The sequence below is a fragment of the Mytilus californianus genome, unplaced genomic scaffold (assembly GCF_021869535.1).
Source record: "Mytilus californianus isolate M0D057914Y unplaced genomic scaffold, xbMytCali1.0.p SCAF_2, whole genome shotgun sequence".
In the NCBI taxonomy this organism is placed as follows: domain Eukaryota; kingdom Metazoa; phylum Mollusca; class Bivalvia; order Mytilida; family Mytilidae; genus Mytilus; species Mytilus californianus.
In genome coordinates, this window is record NW_026262668.1 from 99,011,975 (window position 1) to 99,037,089 (window position 25,115).

The following is a 25,115-nucleotide window of genomic DNA, read 5'->3' on the forward strand; positions in this document are numbered from 1 at the left end:
ATTTGGGTAATTGTTACGTGAATAAATTGTACCATAATACGTTTTCTCTTATTCTTAGTAGATTTATAATTTTCCCGAAATAATGACTTTTTTATCATCAACGAGTGGCTGGTTTGATTTCAATTCTATATTGGTCACATTTGATTATGAGGTCAAATTGTCTGGTTTCCTCTGATTTTGTGATTGCGCAACGAAAAAAGATAACCATGTCTGATGACGACACATCGAAACAACACGTCTGTTTTGCAGATCATTGAAAAATAAAAATAAATTTTGTTTACATATCGTCTTCAAGTTATAAGAGAACCAGATTCCAAAACTGAACCTTGTGTAATACGATATTTAACCACTCTTGAAGTTTTAAATTTGAAAATTTAACTGTCTTGGGTAATGAAATATCGTAAATAAAGGCAACAGTAGTATACCGCTGTTCAATAGTCATAATTTGATTAAGCAAAAATAAATCTGGATAACAAACTAAAACCGAGGGAAACACATCAACTATAAGAGGAAAACAACCGAACAACAGAAACACTGTACTACAATAAAAGCAAACGCCAGCATACATAGAAACGGACTGTAGATAACAACTGCCATATTTCTGACTTGGTACAGGACATTTTAGGAAAAAATGGTGGGTTGAACCTTGTTTTATGGCTAGCCAAACGTCCTTCTTATATGGCAATGTTAAAAAATACCGCTTAAATGACAACACTTCGTGACAGGAATACAGTCCAAACAAACGCAAGAAAATTCAGCACAGAAAAAGACATAAATAAATAATATAAAAGTACATTACAACATGTAAACCGCAGAATAACAACGGACACCTCCCACGGTGCAGTGGTAGAATTTATATGCGTTTATACAGGGATATATTATTTCTACGACTGAATTAGCATATTATCCTTTCATTTCTATAGACACATATAGTACTCACTTAAATCATATCTGTAACTTCATAAATATGACATATTTGTTTGTAGGTATGATTAAAGTTCTTAAGATGAACTCATTAAAAGAACTGGCGAAAAAACTGAACATGGATGAGGCACAGGAAGTAGCAATACACCTAAAATTGACCACAGCAGAAGTAGCAGCACTTGCTAGAGACCTACCTAAGATTGATGACTTCTGTGATGCATTATTCTGGAAATGGAGGGGAAGGCGTCCACATGGTAGTCAAGTTAACTCCTTGGCTGTCGCATTAGAAAGAAGTGGAAAAGCGTTGGAGGCTGCAGAGGTCAAAGCGGCTCACAAAGAGGATAGGATAATATGTTTCGACTGATATCCCGTTGAGGGAAGAACAAAAATTTGCGTACACAAATTTACAGATCTAACATCATTGGGCTAAATTTGAGACGAATGATATATATCGGAATATAGTTTTATTGGTAAATTACCCTTCTAAAAAAAAACATTGCAAAAATACCGAACCCTAAGGAAAATTCAAAATGGAAAGTCCCATATTAAATATCAAAATCAAAAGCTCAAACACATCAAACGAATGGAAAACAGCTGTAATACTCCTGACTTGATACGCACAGCTAGTTAACATCCAATCCGAATGCAGACCAACAGAACTTTCTATTTTACTCGGTAGCCAATCATCTTACAGTAGAATTTCTTTCAAATTAACATAAAATGTAACCGATCTTCCCGTAGAGTGCAAGGTGTATAACTGAATGCATAAAATAAGGGATTTCAACTCGGTGAAGAATCGAGTTCTTTGTTGGTTTTACCGAGGGATATTTGAGTTCTCGCTAAGAAAATAATCTATACAAGGAGAACACAAGTATGCATATTTTACGCTTTTTGAGACGTTCATTGAATTGTCATTAAGTAGATTACCTAAACTGTCGTTTTGGTGATTTAGAAACAGATTCACACTTCCTGTTAACTTGTCCAATATACGCCGATTTAAGACATGCACTATTAACTTTCGTTTTAGTCCTTCCTTTCCAAGTTGACAACAATATTTTGCTTTTTTGGCTCAACGGTACTCTCAGACGAGCAAAACATACATTTATTTAGTTTGGTACAGAAATGCATCATCAAAATCAAACTCTTTACCCCTTGATTTTACTGTTTCATCATCCCCCAAGCATTTCACACTATGTATTTGACATACTTTCATGTTTATTCTTTTTTCTATTGCATTTTGTGACCTTTTTCATATTTATATATTTATTACAATGTCCAATATTTATATTTATGTTTTGATCAATAAGTGCATTATTTGTGTACTAGGAGTAATATTTATACAGCAACTTTGCTTGTTTCTGAATTCTATATATTTAATTCAATTTTATTATATTGCTATGTGATGTTTTATTTGAAATAACATTGTTTAAACTAAGTGATTTGTGATCTAATCAACACTTATTGAATATAGTTTATAACAAGGTCAAGAAGGTTGACATCCCTACCATACAATAAGCATGAAAATAATAAAACGTACAAAACACTTATATCAGGATGCACCAAGTCTGAAAAAACATAACTTAGAAACTGGAAAAAAGTAAATATACTGTAGGTGCCAGGACGATGGATTTTAAACGATCTTAACCTTAACCAACAATCAATCAATCTAAATCGTCTTTTATGTTTATATATATTTAAAGTTTTTTACGCTAAATACAAAAAGAAATAAAAAACTCAAATAATTATACAAGTTAATTTCATGCTATTTATCAATACTTATTGGAAAACCTTCTCATATACTATTTTCTCGCATTACTCTTAACTGTATATATAAATAACACTAAATACTGCTTGTACTTTTTATGTAAAAAATATTCCAATATTTGTAATTAACATATCATCTAGTTCTTGCAAATAACACCTACAAGTTATAACATCATTTAATAAATGTTGTTAATGAAATATATCTAAACACAGAAAGGTTAAACATATTGCTTTATGGAAATAGTCATTTGGGCATCTATACAAGCTTGAATAAATGACAAAACTTTTTGCGTATGTAATATGCAAATCACGACATATAAAATATACACGTTTATTGGTATTCTATTAAGGAGATAAATTTTGACTATTTCTCGATAAGTTCTTGTACATTAAAGAATTAGTAACGATCATAAATACATTTTACAAGAAAGGAGAAAGAAAAACAAATCAGATTAAACAGTCATATATTTAACGGTATTATCTAATTTTAAAAGGCAATTGATGTATTTACAAATAAAACGTCTAGATATTAGTTATATAACTTTCTTACGAGTGCGCTTTGTATAACGTTAAAGATTGTTTATTTAAATCAGAACAGATTGATATGATTCATTTAACATTATACTGACGAAGGATATCTGTTATCCAAAATATTTATACATACTGATATTTATTGTTTCCTTTTTGTGGAGCCTGCGACATTTATGTTGCGAATGCCAGACATAGCGATCCTAGATTCCGTCGTAGTCGTCGGAGTTGCCGGCGTCAACATTTGGATTCAGTCTGTGGTTAAAGTTTTTTTTTTACATCAATAACTTTGTCAAACCTTCATGGAATATTATGAAATTTGGATAGAAGCTTGTTAATGACCAAATATAGTATACAAACCATACATTTGAAAAAAGTAAAATCACAAAAATACTGAACTCCGATGAAAATTCAGAAAGGAAAGTCCCCAATCAAATGGCAAAATCAAAAGTTCTAACACATCAAACGAATGGATAACAACTGTCATATTCCTAACTTGGTACAGGCATTTTCTTATGTAGAAAATGGTGGATTGAACCTGGTTTTAAAGCTAGCTAAACCTCTCACTTGTATGACAGTCGCATCAAATTCCATTATATTGACAACGATGTGTGAACAAAACAAACAAAAACAATAGGTAAACATGTCACAAATAGGTGTAAATAGTATAATTCGGTATGTCACATTCATAAAAATATTTAGTTTTATTTTTCCGTATTTTACTAATAAATGGACTGTTTGTTTATAGTTTTCAGATTTAGTCTAAGATTAAAGTTTTTTTTTTACATCAATAACTTTGTCAAATCTTCATGGAATATTATGAAATTCGGATAGAAGCTTGTTAATGACCAAATATAGTATACAAACCATACATTTGAAAAAAGTCAAATCACAAAAATACTGAACTCCGAGGAAAATTCAGAAAGGAAAGTCCCCAATCAAATGGCAAAATCAAAAGTTCTAACACATCAAACGAATGGATGACAACTGTCATTTTCCTAACTTGGTACAGGCATTTTCTTATGTAGAAAATGGTGGATTGAACCTGGTTTTAAAGCTAGCTAAACCTCTCACTTGTATGACAGTCGCATCAAATTCCATTATATTGACAACGATGTGTGAACAAAACAAACAAAAAACAATAGGTAAACATGTCACAAATAGGTGTAAATAGTATAATTCGGTATGTCACATTCATAAAAATATTTAGTTTTATTTTTCCGTATTTTACTAATAAATGGACTGTTTGTTTATAGTTTTCAGATTTAGTCTAAGATTAAAGTTTTTCAGTCATCCATTACTTTGTCAAACCTTCATGGAATATTATGAAATTTGGATAGAAGCTTGTTAATGACCAAATATAGTATACAAACCATACATTTGAAAAAAGTCAAATCACAAAAATACTGAACTCCGAGGAAAATTCAAAAAGGAAAGTCCCCAATCAAATCGCAAAATCAATAGTTCTAACACATCAAACGAATGGATAACAACTGTCATATTCTTAACTTGGTACAGGCATTTTCTTATGTAGAAAATGGTGGATTGAACCTGGTTTTAAAGCTAGCTAAACCTCTCACTTGTATGACAGTCGCATCAAATTCCATTATATTGACAACGATGTGTGAACAAAACAAACAAAAACAATAGGTAAACATGTCACAAATAGGTGTAAATAGTCTAATTCGGTAGGTCACATTCATAAAAATATTTAGTTTTATTTTTCCGTATTTTACAAATAAATGGACTGTTTGTTTATAGTTTTCAGATTTAGTCTAAGATTAAAGTTTTTCAGTCATCCATTACTTTGCCAAACCTTCATGGAATTTTATGAAATTAAGACAGAAGCTTGTTTATGATCAAATCAGTATCCAGAAAAAAATTTGAAAATATTTAGTTTGATTTTTTCCGTATTTCACTGATGAATGGACTTAGTTTTTATTACATTTAACAAGTAGATACAGTCTGGGGTTAAAGTTTGTTACACACCAATTACTTTGTCCAACCGTACATGTTCATACATGTATAATTTTCTGAAACTTTGGCAGAAGCTTTTTCATGATTTAGAAATAATGTCTGAAGCAGACTTTTGAAAAAAAAAATCCTTTTCAGTATTTGTCTGAAAGATGGATTTAGTTTTTTTACAGTTAACATTTACAAACAGTCTGGGATTACATTTTTACATGATAAATTGGTAAACCGTCTTGGATTTTTGTGAAACTTAGACAGAAGCTAAATCTTCAAGACAAAGAAATAGAATCTAAAGAAAAAGCATGATTGTTTTTTAAATTCTGTATTTTGCTTATAAATTGACTCACTTTTTATGTCAACATTACATTTTTACATTGACAGCAGTAATCTCAGGCGAGACACATGGTTCCGCGGAAACCCTTACGAATTTTTTGATATTGGTGTTGTTTTGTACAATTTTTTTAGCGTATATATATATATATATATATATAAGACTGAAATTTATGTCTATCAATATTGACATATAACATATCATTTTCAACAGACTCAAAACTTTGTTTTAATTTGATTTGTAAACTCACGTTGTGGCCGAATTGAAACTTTACTCATCTTCTACTTAAGTGTTATATTAAAATAAAATGATTTCTGAGTTTATGATTCTATGTATGATTTATATCTTTTCCTTAAAAGTTGAGCCGCATGTAAACATACCCTAGCTGTCATATCTATTACATTGCGCATCCCGTGCATTACCATTGTTACCATTCAGGTTGCACTTCTGTAAATATAGACAAAGCAATTTCCCATAGGAACTCCTTTTGCGGCTAAAGCTGTGCCACTTTTACTATGAAGTTTCGTAAAAAATTATATTCTAGAACGGAAAGTTGATATGCACTACTTTTTTTATTCAAAGGTCAAAACATAGGGCTGTGTGGCATATTTTCAACATTTATATGCCCCGAACTTCTAAGAGTTTAAACTTATACTAATATTCTGTACTACCCCTACCTTCATTTTGGTATTCCTCCGAATTCATTTTTCACCGCTACCATGTGTTTTTATACTGGTAACATTTCCAAGTTATTTCTCTATGAGATAAAACATTGAGATCGTATCTGGGAACCAGTACATAAACAAAACAAAATATCTATTAATATTATATATCTCCCCAAAAGAGGCGTCACTTGTGAATCAGATGTGGATACTAAATATTCCAAAGATCTTTTAGAGTACATACAATCTAAGACCCTCTCATCTTGCCATAGTATTAAAACATTTGACTTTTCTACACTTTACACACGTATTCCCCATTCCAAATTAAAAGACAAATTGAAAGAGTTCGTATTACTTTGTTTCATTAAAAAGAATGGCGAACGTAGCTACAAGTATCTTGTCTTGGGGAGGGATAAATCCTACTTTGTAAAGAATCACTCTGATTCAAACAAAAAATTCTCTGAAACTGACATTATCAAGATGCTTGATTTCTTGATTGACGACATATTTGTTACTTTTGGAGGACGTGTTTTTCAACAGACTGTCGGAATTCCAATGGGAACCAATTGTCCCCTCTTCTTGTCGACTTGTTTCTTTATTATTATGAGGTTTACTTCATACAGGAACTTCTCAGGAAGAAAAATAAGAAGTTAGCAATATCCTTTAACTCTACGTTCCGCTATATAGATGATGTTCTCTCACTAAATAATACAAAATGTGGTGACTATGTTGAACGAATCTATCCCATCGAACTAGAGATAAAGGATACTACAGATACAGTTAAGTCTGCCTTATATCTTGACTTACATCTAGAAATTGACAATGATGGTCGGTTGAAAACAAAACTATACGACAAAAGAGATGATTTCAGCTTCCCAATTGTGAACTTTTCATTTCTATGTAGCAACATTCCAGCAGCGCCTGCATACGGAGTATATATCTCACAATTGATACGATATTCCTGGGCTTGTGTTTCCTATCATGATTTCCTTGATAGAGGATTGCTGCTCAAAAGGAAGCTATTAAACCAAGAGTTCCAAATGGTGAAGTTGAAATCATCCCTTTGTAAATTTTACAGACGCAATCACGAGTTGGTTGACCGTTATGGAATAACCGTTTCACAGATGATATCGGATATGTTCCTTATGTCGTAACTACAATACCCTTCCCTTTTCACGAATGTGACTTACCGAATTAGACTATTTACCGGATTTGTAATAACATAAGCAATACGACGGGTGCCACATGTGGAGCAGGATCTGCTTACCCTTCCGGAGCACCTGAGATCATCCCCAGTTTTTGGTGGGGTTCGTGTTGCTTAGTCTTTAGTTTTCTATGTTGTGTCATCTGTACTATTATTTGTCTGTTTGTCTTTTTATTTTTGGCCATGGCGTTGTCAGTTTGTTTTCGATCTATGAGTTTGACTGTCCCTCTGGTATCTTTCGTCCCTCTTTTGTGAACACCTGTATTTACAAAGTGCAACCGTCAGTTTGAATAGTACCCCTTGGTCGATAATTTTGCTTGTGGGCTGTCAATCTCCGAGCGTATCACACACCTGCCAAGTAAATCAATAAGGTCAGTACTTATGAACTGTCATGAAAATGTAGATCAAGTTTAAATTGAATTTTTTTGCTGTTAAAATTAATACATCATTTGAAATCAAGAAATGTGTTTCCCTCGTGCATATCTTTGATTACTCGTTTAGGAAATGTGCATCTTTTGCAGTGAAATTCGTATCGATTAATTTGATTATATATGATGAAAGCTTACGTACTTAGAATTGGCTTCCAGCATCTCTGCGCAGTATTTGATACTTAAATACATTAAACAATACAGTCTGTGTGTACCGCATGTAATTAATTGTTAGTTGTTTTCTATAAAAAAAAGTGATTCAAAAGTAAAAAAGAATGACAAATCCATGGTAAAAAAAAAAAAAAAAAACGAAAACGACCAAAAGACAAACGACTGTTTACAAAACACAACATAGAAAACTAAAGACAACAAAAAACTAAAGGGGTAATATCAGGTGCTCTGGAAGGGTAGGCAAACACTATTCCACATGTGAAAATCTTAATAAATTGAGATGTATTATACTTGGCACGAACCATTGTCTGTCAGTGCATAACATAGTGTATATGTTGAAAACTGCATAAAAGTAAAAAAAAAAAAAAAAGAAAAGACAGAATATACCAAAGGGAGAATAAAAACCCTTAGTTGACAGAAAACTGTAAACACCATGGTAAAATACGACAAAACAGACTGCAATCAATTTTCAAAATACATCATAGAAAACTGAAAAATATATATTGACCTCGAGAAAGGTAAAGTATTCATTATGAAAATTGTTTTTAACTGCATCAAAAATTAATGACAAACCTAAACTAGTATTTATACAGACCAGTCAAAAGCATGCTGCTTTTTCAAAAATATAAAATAAGGAGATGTGTTATGATTTCCAATAACACAACTATCCATCAGTTGTTGATGTAAGCAATAATAGGTGACCATACGGCTATATAGTTATCAACAATGAGACAAACCCATACCGTCGAGTCAGCAGGTGAATACTTATATTTTAAATTTGAGTGTCAAAATTAGGCAACAGTATTTACTGATTTAAAAATCTCATAAATTGATTACGAAGACAAATCAAGGCTTCAAAAAAAAACAAGCTGAGGGAATTGAATGAACTCCAAAAAGGAGCGCCGACAGGGTAAGCGTTTCATGCTATCCTAGTACCACCCGCTATGCGAATCGACACTCATTCAAAATGTCACAATCGAGAAAAGGACAAGATTGGTTGAATTACAGATAAAATTACTATTCTTGGATCTAAAGATCTAAGACTGCAAAAACAGGCAGCTAGCGAGTTGAAACACGCAAATGTGTTTCAAAATATATGTGTATGTCTACATAATCATCGAAAGAATTGTTCAAAAATAATTTCTCACACTTCAGAATTAAAATGGAAATGAATAAAAGTAAGGCGAAAGATACCAAAGAAATATATATTCATTTGTATAATTGGTTGATTTTGTTAAACATTTTTTAAGTTTAAGAGGCGCCAATTAGATGTGAGTACAATTTCCGCACTGGCGATAAATACCAAAACCGATACAAAATTTTATAATGGACTTTCTAAAAATAAAAATGCAATGCAATTATTAAGTCAAGCAGCGTACCTTTGTGTTTTGAAATAGGAGTGTGTACTCGTTTTTCCTGTATAAAAAGCTACACTAAATGATATATGAAGCAAGAGGATAAAAGAAAACACCTTACATAACACTAATTTGTTGCATTTGTTAACAGAATTGATCAAAAAATGAAATAAATGTCTTGCACAACAACACAATTCTGTCAAGTTGATTTCTTCAAACTTACAGTGTAAGAGATTTAAGTTATATAGAATCAGGTAAGTTGTTTTGCTCTGTAAAACATTTCTTGGTATAAAGCCATTCTGTCGATTGTCATTGCATTCCAAATATGTCTGAATAAGATCTTGATGGTGTGTGCAACAATAAAGAAATAAAATAGATAGATGTTAGAATTATTGTACTTAGTTTGCACTATATTGCAATATGAACTGTTAGAGATTTTTAGTTTACAACTAACACAATACATAATAAAATAAAATACATGTATGTCAACTTTTTGAATAATTCATCAGTGAATGAATTTTTCATATAAACATTCATTCAAGGGTTTTTAAACTATCAGCACCCGTATTTTTGGAGTACAGTAGGCTCTAATTGCACTTACTTTAACTTCCGGAATACCTTCGCTCACCTCCCAGTGGTGTTCGTGTTGCTCATTGTTTTGGTTTTTATGTAGTGTGTTATATAAAGCTGTTTACCCATTGTTCGTTTTTAGGTTTTTGCCATAACGTTGACAGTTTGTCCTTCGGTACTTACTGCCTATCTTTCACACATGACAACCTCTATACTATTATTTCTCTCAGAGTCATTTTCATCATAGCACGTAATGCTGTAAATTTTTGATTCTCAAAGTATGAAAAGATTATGAGATGAACTGTAATACAGATCATTCAATGTTTATGTGTTAAAAGCAATATAACCATGATTTTGTATCAATTTGTAACAACTAAATTATAATGAAAATATTATGGCATGTTTCTGTTAGAAACCACCACAGACAGATAGCTAATATGATAATTCACAAGGATGATAAACAAAAGTGACACCGACTCTTTGCGTAAATATAATGTAAAAACATCACTTGTGTTTTTAAATCATGTTCAGTACTGAAATCTTTTAATCAAAATTGCATTTAACTTCAATATTAATTACTTAAAGCAAGAACAGTATGAAATAAGGAGATGTGTTATGTTGTACAACTATACATCAATCCAAGTGTTTGCTATTGAAGAAAACAATAATCTGTTTTGTTTAACTGACTGTTTAAGTATTGATGAACACATTACATGATCCATTCACATTTGTTGACACAATATAGAATACTAAACGCAATCAAAACGTTTAAGTTAGTTTAATCATCATGTGAACGATTCACTAAATATATTTAAAGTCATTTGTTATCGACCAGTTTGGAAATAAAAGCAAATGTAATCATTGGAACCACTAAAATTCCTGGAATATACTTAGGATTATTAAACGAATTTCGAAATTGCGGCAGTGAATTGTTTTCGTATTTCAGTAAAATAAAAAAAAAAAACAAATTTGTAAAACTTGATTGAAACGTTATATACATGCTAGGTTACAAATAATTGTCTAGTTTGTTTTGCTATAGAAGAAATAAAAAACGTGAATGTAGTATCACGTTATTTTGTCTAAACAACACCGAAAACATGTAAAATAAGTATGTTTGGACAAAGAGAGGAATATTAAACACATTTAGATTTCTTATACAAAGAAGTTCTGTTTTATTTGCACGAAGAATTATAGTTGCATCGTTCAATCTGAACGATATATCAAGATGCGAATTCAAAGTGATGCTACCGCTAAGACTCAGTATGATACTCATCGGATTACTTTTGATCTTTAAATGCCCTACTCTTCAGTTTAGATGCATATCACATAAAAATACCATATGAAGATTTAACATTGACATTAACAACACAATTTTTGAAACGTTGTGAGCCCGTTATAGTATGTAGTAGATAATTGACCATCGATAAAGAAACAGGTCGATCAAAGCAGCACAGTTAGTTCCCATTGGAAAACCGATTGTTTGTTGAAAAAAGTTTGCTTCTGACATAACAGATATGTTGTCAATAAAAAAGAATAAAGCATCTTGATGATGTTAGTTTCAGATAATTTTTGTTTTAATCAGAGTTTTATTTTACAAAGTATAAGTTATCCCTTCTCAAAAACAATATATATATATATATACGTTGGCCATTCTTTTTTATTAAACAAAGTGGGACTAGTTCTTTCAATTTGCAACAATGACAGTCATATCATTTCTAAGCAAACCCGTAGCATTGCTTGTGCTGAAAAATCCAACATACTTTTAATTGCATTTCAGAGCGCACTGATTTTCAAACGTTCGGAAATGCAAATTCAAGTTCTTTTGAATTGATAAGCTGACTAATTATGCCCACTATTTCCACAAGGTTTCGACAGTGATCTCAAGAATCCTAAGCTTTTATTTTATACCAACATTACACAAATATTTGTTTTACCTATTTTTAAAGTTACAGCTATGAGAAGGGAGTCATTTAATTCAAATAGTGGTTCAATTCTTTTAAGTAACAGTGATTAAGAGAATTCGACAAATTCTTCTTGTTTTTATAACAATCTGAAGTAATAAAAGGTGCATTATTATACACAAATATTCTCAAAAGTATTGACGACATCGATAGGCTTTCAAAATTTTGCCGTACACATATGAGCATTGTCTCCAAAAATAACAATTATTTATTTCTATTCGTTTTCATACCGAGTACACAATTACAAGTTGTATCGAGGTTATTGTTTTAATAACATTATTCGATAACAATTATCATTGTGATTGATAACAAGCAGGTTATAGTTATACTCTTTATTGACTAAAGAAATATGTTTTAAACATAAATAATAGATGTTGGGTAATCATCAACGTGTGTTTGAATATAAACGTTTGATATCGATGATGGTGCGTATGACACGCAATTTATCAAGTATGTTCAATACGATAATCTTGGAAAGCAAAAAACAAAACATTGAAGAAACAAAAATAGGAAAGAAAAAATCGTTTTAGGTCAACTTTGTTGTTATACAGTTGTGTAAATTATGAAGGGAAATTTACAAAAATATTATTTCGTTGAAATAAAATAGGGAATCGAAGTATGACAGTACCGAAGCACTAGCTAAAGTGTACATAGCTGCATTAACACAGCACTTGGTAGTGATGTAAATGCATACTCGATACCTACTTCAGTGTGTACGACACGGGTGGATGTATAAACCTCCAGCCACAAAGCTCAAGACCTAATGATTTGGGATTTAAAGTTTGAAAATTCCAGACTGAGGTGATATCTTATGTTGAAATGAATATGTTGTACATAAAAGTAGGCCTCAAATAATACTTTTAAAAAGTTTTGAAAAGTATTATAAGTAAACTATAGTGAATAAAAGTTATTATTTGTTTTCAAGATTTTATCGAATTAAAACATTATTCTCAATGTCAAACATTATTACATTAGTTCTTAAAATATTGATTGTATCATCACTTATTCTTGGTCGGGATCGTTTTGCTATATTTTAAGTTTTCTGTGAAGTGAGATGTAAAGTGTTATTTTGCAACTCGTGTTTTCCTTCGATCGGTCATTGTGTTGTCTGTCCTTTATGACTTTTATATTGTCTCCTATGCATAAACTTCCTTTTTTATGTTATATATAGATTTTATTAGTTTTATTGGCTTTGAACTTTATGTAGCTTTTAGTAACTGCGAGTACTCTCAGATGGGTACTTTGTATGTTTTGTCTTTTTGTTTTGTTTTTGTTTTTATCTTTGCACATAGTGAATTTTATAATTTGTTCTTATGTTGTGCTGTGACACCACTATACAAGGTTAAACGGAGGATTGGGCTTCCTAGATAATGTTTAACACGGCCACATTCTGTATATGCCTGTCCCTAGTTAGAAGACTGTTATTCAGATGTTCTGGTTTGTTACTGTAAATCGTATTTGTTTTTTTATTTATTGTTAATGTGAACATAAATCAGGTCGTTGGTTTTCTCGTTTGAATTGTTTTATACTTTGTCATGTCAAGGCTTTTTATAGCTTGCTATAGTTGATAGCATCTATGTTTTTGGTCTTTCGTTGATAATCCTATTGGTAATTATACCATCTTTTCGTAGTTGTATATGCTGTTGCTATACAGAAAAGGTAAGTACGTATATAACGGCTGATGCATTTTCAAAAAACAATCTGAAAGAGGCAGCGTTCGTTTTACAAATCCAAACACAGATTTAAATGACAATTAATAAATTCTTGCAGTGGATCGATATGGTCTGATGATCGAGGAAATGTTTCTAACAAAAAAAGCACCAAAAGTTTACCTTTGTTCTTTCATTGTTTTTGAAACAGGATATTAGATTCGTATATATATATATTATCGAAATATAAATATACAAATAGACAGCAAATTTAAACACAGATATGAAGTCTGAAGGTATGTAGTTGCTTCTTTGTAATCTTTTTATTTCTTAAATATATTTATATGATCAGAACATTTCCTTTCTAAACATGTAAGGTCTTATACTTATAATTTGAGTAAAGATCGGGAAATCTGTTTTGTTCTCTACACATTAGCCTTTAAATTTCAAATATTAAATATAGACATTTCTTTTTCCATTTATTGCGCTTTGCAATAACCCATCTACTACTTGATAGTATAAAAATGTAGAAAGATAGAGCACATGTTTCGACTTTCTATAATGTTTTATCTTTCAAACGAAACTTTCCACAAGGGTTTGACAGAGATCCAAGAACCTTATTCTTTCACTTCATACCACAATTACTCAGATTTTCTAAATATTTTGAAAGTAAAAGCTATAATCTGAAGTAAGGTGCATTTTTATACACAAATATTCTCCGATGTGGTGACGACATAGGTATGCTTTCAACGTTTTTTCGTATAAATGTAAACATTGTCTTCAGAAATAACAATAGTTTGACTGACTTTCCCTTCTCATACCGACTACATACGTACATGTTGTATCGAGGGCAATGTATGATAACATTATTTGAAAAACAAGGATCTTCATGGGCCATTACAAGAAGTCTTTAGATGTACTCCGTATTGATAAAAGAAATAGCGCTTAAAGTAGATGTGTGTGGGGAGGGTGGGTCTTAATTAAAATCCATAGATTTTTTTTAATAATTTGTCAAAATGTAGTTTACATCATGCTTTTTTCAAAAATATAATAAAAAGTATGGGTCACCGGGCTTTTTTTTACGCTACAGGTTGTGCAAAATTGTCAGATTTTGTATACATTTTGCATGAAAAAAAAAATTTTGTGTGATAAAAAGAAAACTACACCATAGAATTTTAAGATAGAATATGAGAAGATAGCTCTGATAAAAAATGCTTTCAGATTAGAAAAAGAAAAAAATGTGGGTCAGCGGACTTACGTTCTGGCTACATAATAAAACAGGTAAATTCACAACACATTCTATTATAAAAGTTACTCTTTTTGAGTTATCTCTATCTAAGTTATCTCTCCTTATGTGGCAAAGTTGAAAAGAAATGAACAAAAATATTCTGTTTTTTGAAAATTCAGCAGTAAATGTCATAAAACACATGATTTTCTATATTAACATGAAAAGACTTACACATGAATTACATACTACTCTCGAAATTTGCATATTTCATTAAAGATCATCTAGACCGATTGTTATCTGGAACGGGGACCCAGTTATTTGCCCCATTGAAACGCATTGAAAATCATAGTAAATAAATTGGTTGCTGTCCAATAAATAATTTTGATAGCCACCTTGGGACTTCTGTTTCATATTAGGCATTTGTTTGGAAGTTTCTAAGTACAATCTCAGTGCCTCATGACCGGCATTCCGTTGCAAAATTTTGTTTTGATTGACAACAGGGCAGGTCCGTCTATTTCCGGGGAAGAATAAAGGCTAGAATTTAGGCAATTTACTCTATGTACCGACGCCTGATTACATTTAAATCAATCAAAATTTTTACAGAAATTCAAGCTAGAAAGCCTACCCTTTCAAATAAATCTACATTCAGTTACAGAACTTGTGTAATAATAAAACTACACCATCTTAAATAAAAGTTATATATTTTTTTTGAGAACTACATCCGTGGGTACCGGACTGGTTGCCATAACTGGGATCCTATTCCTGTCAGATTTTATTTTCTTTCCCAGACTTAAAACTGCACTTTTAAAAAAAAGATATACATCTCAGTAGTTATTGTGCAAAGTTTCAATAGATTTGATCCAACAGTTAGAGAATTATTGATCCTTATCTATGACATCTCAAATACCAGAAAATTGATCGGATTAAATCATAAATTCATGAAGAAAATATGCTTAAAATCAGCAAAACTTTTTTATTTCAAAAGATATTTACAATCTGTAAATTGCACATGGTAGATAAATTCATTATTTGTATGGAAATCTAGTTAAAAAAAATTTTGCTGAAAAAAAAATTGATTATAATTATTTTTTTAATTAAAAAAAAATCTTATAAGAATTACATATGCAAAGAAGCATACCCTCATAACAAGGGTATAAATCATGAGACTTAGTCTTCAAACAGTCAGCTAAGTTCATTTAATATACAATGGAAGAGGCTAAATGCTGAGAAGTTCTCACTTGTAGCTAAAACCAGTCAAGACGGCACCTCCTACAGTTTAACAAATGTCGAGGGAAATCCTGCATCTGCCTGAATGCTTAATGCTACTGTGCGTTGTTATACTTGTGACTGCTCTAAATGTCCCACTAGTTCATATGTGTGTGGTGGTGGACACTCAAACTGTTGGTGGCTGAGATCCATGTACTTGGGTCCAAACAAGTTAACCAACCTGAATATGGATAACAAAGACAAGTTAATAATGCAGGAACTTTTAAAAATGAAACTTAGCGAAGAAGCATTAATGAAAATGAAATTTAATCATAACACTCAAAAAGGTGAAGCTGTTAACAGAGCACTAAGTGTTTCCTTACCAAAGAATGTGAACTTTTCTAGAAATTTGAAGGGAGGGCATCAGCAATAATTCACACTTTGAATAATGGTATAGCTTATTCCTTGTGACAAAAAGCAGAATGTATTGGTTTTAAAATCTCAAAAGGTTCATTAAAACACTTCGACCAGATGTAAAGGGAGTGTGAACGGAACAAAGTAAACCAAAATACTCCAGAAAGGAAAAAGAAAAATTTACAACGCACCGGACAGAAGACTAAGGTTCATGTGGAAGAAAAGGATCGAAGTAAATGTACAGATAGATATAAAAAAGGGCAACCTGATCCAAAACTTGATGCTGCATTTGTAAAAGCATAAAGGACGATCACTCATATGGTAAAGTAATACCTGCTAAGAAGAATATACCTACCAGAAGCTGTTCTTCAAAAGTTCCGAAATCAAGGAAGATATAGCTGCATTCATCTACTGCTGAAAAAGATACAGACAAAATTAACGGTCCTTTTAAGGACCACCAAAATCTTTAAAAAGGAGTCTAAAATTGTTGTACATTCAGTTAAAATTGTTTATATAAGCTATAGCCCTACCCCTCATATATCTTCCAAAAAATTCCAGGCCCCAATCTGGAAAATTGGAGAGCCCCTGACAAGATTTTCTGAGATTACAAAATATTCTGTCGTTATTTATGTGATGCGGCTCTTCAGTAATGTGAGCCGCATTCCCACACAAACTTTTATGACACATTAAATGGCATAAAGTGTTTTATTTAATATTCAAAACTTATCAAAAACTAATTAAAAACCATAAAACTGAATCTATGGGCTTTTTTTCTTTTTCCAGGTCCCAGAAATAGGATACTGGAAAGAATTAATCCCATATTTTCCATCTTTTGTTGTCCCCTGATCCCATATAAGACATTTGGTATTTCTTGCCAGGTGGCTCTTTTCTAATATCCTTTGCTGATATTTTTCGAAAAATCCCTCCATTAACTTACAAGTGTATGAATACATAATACCATCAAAATGACCTTACTGTAACCCCTTTTGAAACTTTAAATTGAAAAACAAACTTTTTAAAAATTTCATAAATTTAAATTTCAATTTAATTTAAAGATTTTAATTCAAATTTTAAAAATAATTACACCATTGTTTTCCTTATTGAATTTTGAAGTTTCTGGCCAAATTTCACCCATGTAACTCCAAAAATAAGCTTACAATTGCAGATTGAAGTGTTCAAAATATGCCCTCTGACAGGAACGGGGACCCAGTTATTTGCCCCATTGAAACGCATTGAAAATCATAGTAAATAAATGGGGTGCTGTCCAATAAATAATTTTGATAGCCACCTTGGGACTTCTGTTTCATATTAGGCATTTGTTTCGAAGTTTCTAAGTACAATCTCAGTGCCTCATGATCGGCATTCCGTTGCAAAATTTTGATTTGATTGACAACAGGGCAGGTCCGTCTATTTCCGGGGAAGAATAAAGGCTAGAATTTAGGCAATTTACCCTATGTACCGACGCCTGATTACATTTAAATCAATCAAAATTTTTACAGAAATTCAAGCTAGAAAGCCTACCCTTTCAAATAAATCTACATTCAGTTACAGAACTTGTGTTATAATAAAACTACACCATCTTAAATAAAAGCTATACATTTTTTTTAAGAACTACATTCGTGGGTACCGGACTGGTTGCCGTAACTGGGATCCTATTCCATCTGCTATTTCAAAATTCAAGATGGAGGAAGACACGCCAGCTACAATAACATGAATATCAGGAGCTGTTGCGTATACATCAAAGTGTGTTTTTAAAAATATAAACGTTTGATATCGATTTTAGTGTGAATGACGAGCCTGGTACGTTCAAAACCATAATATTGGATAGCAAAAAAAAGATGAAAACATATTGAAAAAATTAAAAAGAAAAACCCATGCAGTTTCAATCTTTGTTGTAATTCAGTTCCATACGTTATAAGTTATATTTAATAATAATATTATATCGTTGAAAGTATGGCAGTACCGATAAAGTGCACACCGCTGCACTGACCAAGCACGTGGTAGTGATGTAAATGTATATGTAATATCTACTTCCTACATACGACACAATTGGATTTTTTAACCCTCATCAACTTTCGAGACTAAGGCACATTAAGATAGATATCAAGTAATGTGAGTAAACTATATCGGATAAAAATTATAATTCGTTTTCAAGATGTCCTCGAATCAAACCATTATGCATAATCTCTATTTGTTCTCAATGTCAAACATATCATTATGTTAATTTTTTAAATATTGATAAAGTCCTAAGCAAGACTTTGTTGGTGTTTTTGTATTCGCATTTAAATGCATCCTTTAACATACATTAATAATTATGACTAAGTATACTGATACATGCAACCTTTTTAGTTTTTTGTAAAGATGTAAGCTTTGTTTTTTTTGTTTATTTGTATTTGTGTTTCTTTTGTCATTATGATGTCTTTCTTTTGTGACTATTTTGTTTTTATGTCTGTTGTAATCAACAAGTTAAAACATAAATAAGTATGAATTGATATACAATTATTACATTAACGAACTAACATTCTTTCGATACCTATATTTGGCCTTGCACAAGGTCTTTTTTCAAGACTGTTAATGACTTATGTTCACTGAAACCATTAGATGACTACTCATTGATTTTTTTCTTTGAAACGTAATTTTTTGTATCAGATTTTTTATTGACTTTGAACTATCTTTTAGTATCTGCGAGTACTCTCACTTTGGTACTTTGCTCGTTTGGTCTTTTTATACTTTTTCATCTTTGCACTTTGTGATTTATATAGTTTGCTCTGATGTTGTGTTATACACTATACCAGGTAAAAGGGAGGCTTAGGGTCCCGCATACATTTTTAACCCGGCACCATTCTGTATGTGCCTGTCCCTAGATAGAAGACTGTATTCAGTTATTGTCGTTAGTTGCTGTAAATCATATTTGTTTTTCACTTATTGTTAATTCAAACATAAATCAGGTCGTTGATTTTCTCGTTCGGAAACTTTTATAGCTTGCTATGCGATATTGGTGTCTATCATTGTTGAAGGCCTATAGTTGATAGCATCTACATCATTTGAACTCTGGTGGATAGGTGTCTCGTTAGCATTCAGACCACATCTTCTTCATTGTATATATTGTTGCTATAAAGAAAAGGTATAAAATGGCTGATTCATTTTCCAAGAAAATCTGCAGCATTCGTTTTGTTTAATACAAATCCAAACACAGATTTGAATGACAAATATATAAAATTTTGCATTAATTCTGTATGGTCTGATGATCAAGGAAGTGTTTTTCATATAGCACCAAAAGTTTACCTTTGTTGTTTTATTGGTTTTGGAACAGGATATTGGATGCGTATATACATTTCGGTGAAATATAAATATACAATTAGTCGGTTAGTTTGAATGCAGATATGAAGTCTGAAGGTATGTAGTTACTTCTTTGTTCTCTTTTCCTTTGTTGAATATTCTTTTACGACCAGAGTATTCATTTCCAAAAATGTATAGTTTTATAAAATTTATGAAATAAGTAAAGATTATAAATCATCTTTCTTCTCCATACATTAATCTTTGAATTGCAAGTTTTATATAACGAAGTTTCTGTTCCAAAAAAACAATTTATTGCGCTATACATTAACTCATACACTCCAGGATAGTAAAAACAAGTAGAAACATAGAGCACAGGCTTCGCCAACTAAGTATTCAAGTATATGATATGTAAATTGTTATAACAAATATAACGTTAAAAGATTTTTTTGTCGATGCATGTGCTCTATGATATTTCCCGTCCTAAAACAAATCAATGGAAATTGACCAGTTTTCTTTGATTTTAAATTGGGGAAAAAAATATGCTATTTGTGACATCATTTAAAGAGATATAAGAAGATGTGGTATGAGTGCCAATGAGACAACTCTCCATCCAAGTCACAATTTGTATAAGTAAACCATTATAGGTAAAAGTACAGCCTTCAACACGGAGCCTTGGCTCACAACGAACAGCAAGCTAAAGAACTAAAAACAGACTTAAATCCTATCCTGTCATTGTTCAAGCAAATAATTATTGTGAAATTTTACTCTTTTTCAATTCTATATATATGTAGACTGATTTATTTCTACCTAAAATGATCCAGTGGCTAACAAAAATTATATATCATTATAACTAAAATGTTCACGGCAATATCAATAAAATCTGAAATACCGTCATGTTTCGTGTACTACGCATTTATAGAGAAACACACATCAACGATGGAATCAGATGTATATTGTATTTGTAATGGACAATGAAACATGGTTCAAATTGGATTATCTAATGTTAGCCAGAATAAATTTCAAATAAAAAGCAACTTAACATTACAATTGCATTACAAGTATGCGAGATATGTAAAATACTTAAGTTAAGTACAAATTATTTCGCTTGTGGTGGTGTTTTCTCTGATACGGGTAGACAAAAAACATGCTTTTTAAGAGGAATTTCTCTGTAATTAGATGTTGTTTACATTTGACAATGTTTTACGACTTCAAATATAAAAGGGATTGTAGAAGTGGCGGAGAGAGCTAAAATAGGCATGCAATTCAAATAACTGTATTTTTGAATTCATTTCCGGTGTCGATGTGGTTACCGGCCGCAGGCAAATGTGTCGATCTTCCTTGACAAGCTATTCTGCATTCGATCCAACCAGTCTTTGCTTGAACTCGTGAATGTTGCGTGTATCACGGAGAAATAACAAATACCAATTTTCAAATCTTTGGTGTGAACCGGCAGGAAATCGAACTAACTGTAATATTAAATTTGTTTTGTTTTGTTTTTGTTTTGTTTATGTTTTGCTTTTTTCGGAGCGCATTTCATGAACTCAGACGTGACAGGTGAACACTTTACAGCTTATCAGAGCTACCTCCTCGTCTTAGATGAATGCTTTTATTATTTTATATTTCCAGGTAATATCCCTTGACAAAGACTTTTTTGTTTCTTTTTTAGTTCGAAATAATCTACCTCATTACTCCGTAAACATCATATTGGAGTACCTTGGTGGTACTGAACTTATCCTCAAAGTTTGCAACGTTCAGTCGTAAAGTAGAGTCAATAATTTTTTTTTTCGAACATCACAAAAGTTCGTCCTAATGAATTCAAAGGTACTAGTTGTACCACCGTTGGTTTTAACTGTTGCGAGCAACGTTCCATCACCAAATCTACTAACTCACAACAGTACAAAATAATCAGAACTGACGGCGGTAATATTTCAAAAACAACCAATTTCAATCTTTAACAACTCAATTAAAAGCAGTATTAATTACAAAATGAGCGTTCATAAACTGTTTTAACCAAACTTTGTGCTGCGAAAATTATTTCACCCTTTTGTGGTAGGGTGACGGGAGTTTCGCTTACATAATGGGTTGAACAGTTCATTTACGTCCACACATTCACCTTTAACAATTATTTGAGTTCATATCTCTCATGTTATGTTGCTTTTATTTGTGGTTCCCGTTAGGGTAAACTAGAAAAAAAAATTAGTCTCTTAACCTAGCTCTTATATGACAGAATAATACCCCTTTTAAGTTATGCAATGCAAGAACTATTTGTTTCACTCTGGCGTTTGTTCAAATGGTGTGTTCGTACCAAAGAGTTATTCAAACTCATAAATTGAAAATAAACTGACAATGCCATGGCTAAAAAGAAAAAGACAAACAACTGTTCACAAAATACAACATAGAAAACCAAAGACTGAGAAAAAAGAACCCCACAAAAACGGGGGTGATCTCAGGTGCTCCGGAAGGGTAAGCATATCCTGCTTCATAGGTGTCACCCGTCGCGTTGCTCATATTAGTACAAACCCGGTGATAAGTCTAATTCGGTAAATCACATTCGGGGATAAGGGGACGGGATTGTAATTACGAAAAGTAGTTTTTGTTTTTAAAATAGAACGCGTTTTCCAACTTTTTAACCATAATTTTAAAAACCTTAAAAAATACTATGGATTTTCTACCCTAGGAATATATTACCTTAGCTGTATTTGGCAAAACCTTTTGATAGTTTTGGCCCTCAATAATCTTCAACTTCATACTTTTTTTTCGAGAGTCACTGATGAGTCTTATGTAGACGAAACGGACGTCTAGCGCACAAAAGTATAAGACTGGTATCTTTGATCATAAGTTTTTATCATATTTAATAAAACTGATTTTCCTTGTTTATAGACATCATATACGAAAAGCGTAGAACATATCTAGTTTAATACTATGGCTAACCAAATAGAAGTATCAACTAATTTAAACGAGTTACACAATAAGATCAAGAATACAGCCGATAATGGTTCAAAAGAGAGCAAAGCAAAACAACGAAATTCGAAATACACATCCAAAGTTTTTCCAGCTAAGACTACAATAGGGAAAAATATATCCGTTCTACGAGTTGATTTGCAAGACACTCAGACACCAAAGGTGAGTTGAGGATGGTCGTTTGCTTAGCGTAAACGAAATTATAAAATGCATTATCATGGCATTAACAAGATAATAATTTACTATTAAACTTTTATGAAAAGGCGGTTGGAATCGGAATAAATGATATATATCTTTATACGTATACTAATCAACTAAATTGGAATCATTCGACAAATGTACATGCAAAACATGATTTCGACATTTCGGTTTGTTATTTTAAAGTACTGAAAGGGAAATCGTCATTAAAATTATTATTACCTAGTTCTTGAGATCTTATGTCAAATTTGATCATGAATATATCGAAAAAAAAGACAATTACTCTCCTTTATCTTCGGTCTCGCTAATTTTGATGCTTGTGCAATTATTTCAGTTTTTGTGTGTTGCCTTGGTTTGTAACTTCTTAACCGAGTTATGAGATGTGAACATCGAAAATTACCGTTGCCCCTTTTTACTTCCAGGATAGTAAGGGGGTTGAGCTGTTATTTGCCGTGAAGAATAAGAAGAAACCAGCAGCTTTAAAACTCATCGACAACGGAGCTGATATAAATTTTCTTGATCAAGTACTATTTCTAATTACAAATAAGGAAATTACAATGTCAAGTATTCATTCTTCGTGTAATAGAATAACTGTTTACACAATGATGTTGTGTTTGATTTATTCATATAAGTAATTAGAAATATTTCCAGCCATTAACTAGAAAAGAGTTTCGACTGTCATTATTGACAAAACATACGTTAAGTTTACTAAAGATTTTTACAGCGAAAAAAAATAGTTTTGTTCTTTAATAATTGACAATATTTTCCTTATTGTGTATTTATGCATTTGATATAAGTTGACAGTTAGTTGAATGTATACCATCTTGAACAAATTCTATTTGAAAATTGTAATTTAATAGATTAGTTAACTGTATATCATGTAACATAGGTAAAATTTCTTTAGAAATTATTTAAATTAAAAAAGATGCAATGATTTAAGACGTTCATAATAAATGCATTATTAAAGTAAAACTTCCTTTTACATGCCATAGTTCTTTGCAATGGTCTACTTTGAATAATGATTCGATTACGTATTGTAAGTTTCGATAACATTTTAATAGATAGCTTCATCATTATGGAAACATTACAATAGGTCATATGTTTGCTTTTGAGATACAAATGGACAGCAGTTTTTCATGTTCTAAAAAAGAAACTATTGTCATCAATGAAAATGAAATAAAATAGAGCAAGGAAGCCTCGTAACCAGCTAAGGTTATGCTTGAATGTACTTGTACATTGCGTAAACAACTTTTCCTCGAGAAACAAATATTAAAAGTAAGAGAGCCGGAAAAGGAAATCTACATATGGACATATGACATATGGAAAACCAATGAAATTAACTGCAAACCTCGATCAAAACGGACATATCCTATATGAGTATCAAACAATAGCATAAACAAGACATATGAGCAACCGACCTTTGAGTACTTGCACGTAGTGAAAAATAGTTCGACATTCAAGTTCAGCAGATAAATAATTAATTAAATTTCTAGTCTAAGCAAATCATCTTACCACCACTCAGATTAAGCGTTAAATGTTTCTGTTAAGTGTGGTAAAATCGTAATTTAGTGTTATGGTTCAATTTGTCCGTCTCCACGAAACAGGTCCATAAGTGTTATAAGGCAAACATGAAATGTTTTATGACTTATTGATAATAAAATCAGTGTATATAATTAGGACTGCTAAGAATGTTATATAATATAAACTTGTGTTGTTCCAACTCTAAACATTAATAAACATGGGAAAAGGCATATTTATGCTCCTCCATTGACAATCTATAGAAACAACTATTTACACTTAACCTAACTATGCAGCAAGCTCTGTTCGCTTCTCTTGAATAAAAACCAAACATCTTATTGGCAAAATTTGTGCCACCATTTGTGGCGCTATCTTATTTCTACTTTAATTTCATATTTATTTACAACAACTATAATGATAAGCGAAGGTGGGGACCAAACATTTGCCCCTTTACAGAAACATAAACATAAATTTAATAACAGATATAAGATAAACAATATAACTATATAAAACTAAAATGTTACATCCCACTCAAGATTTAATAGCTAAACAAAGTAACATAATGTCATGAGTTTTCTTAATACAATATTTTCATAAACTTCCTTGAGGGTTTTAGTAGTTTAAAAGGTGGTGGTTGGGGACGAGGTGGAAATTAATAAAATGAAAATTAATTGATTAATCCTTTGAGCAAAATTGTCAAGTATTTCAAGATCAGCAAGAAATGCGTGCGCATCAAGCTAATCAATATTCAATTAATTTAGACAATAGCCGAAACAACATCGGGTTGGAAATT

At 31.6% G+C, this 25,115-nt stretch overlaps 1 protein-coding gene across 13 annotated transcripts in view; it reads left to right on the forward strand.

The window, feature by feature from the left end:
• The window catches only part of LOC127730521 (uncharacterized), a 107,631-nt gene that overhangs the window by 33,770 nt on the left and 48,746 nt on the right, over positions 1–25,115 (forward strand). For 2 of the 13 annotated variants that reach the window (XM_052238943.1, XM_052238945.1), the window contains exons 2-3: positions 22,526–22,768; positions 23,227–23,328. The exons of 5 other annotated variants lie outside the window; for them this stretch is intronic. In XM_052238943.1, coding sequence (XP_052094903.1) covers positions 22,568–22,768; positions 23,227–23,328 — 303 coding nt within the window. In that variant the 5' untranslated portion in view covers positions 22,526–22,567. Of the gene's footprint in view, positions 1–986; positions 5,017–13,653; positions 13,815–18,290; positions 18,479–19,600; positions 19,763–21,172; positions 21,272–22,525; positions 22,769–23,226; positions 23,329–25,115 lie in introns of those variants that run through there. 6 more of the 13 variants (XM_052238941.1, XM_052238946.1, XM_052238940.1 and 3 more) reach the window with 6 other exon arrangements.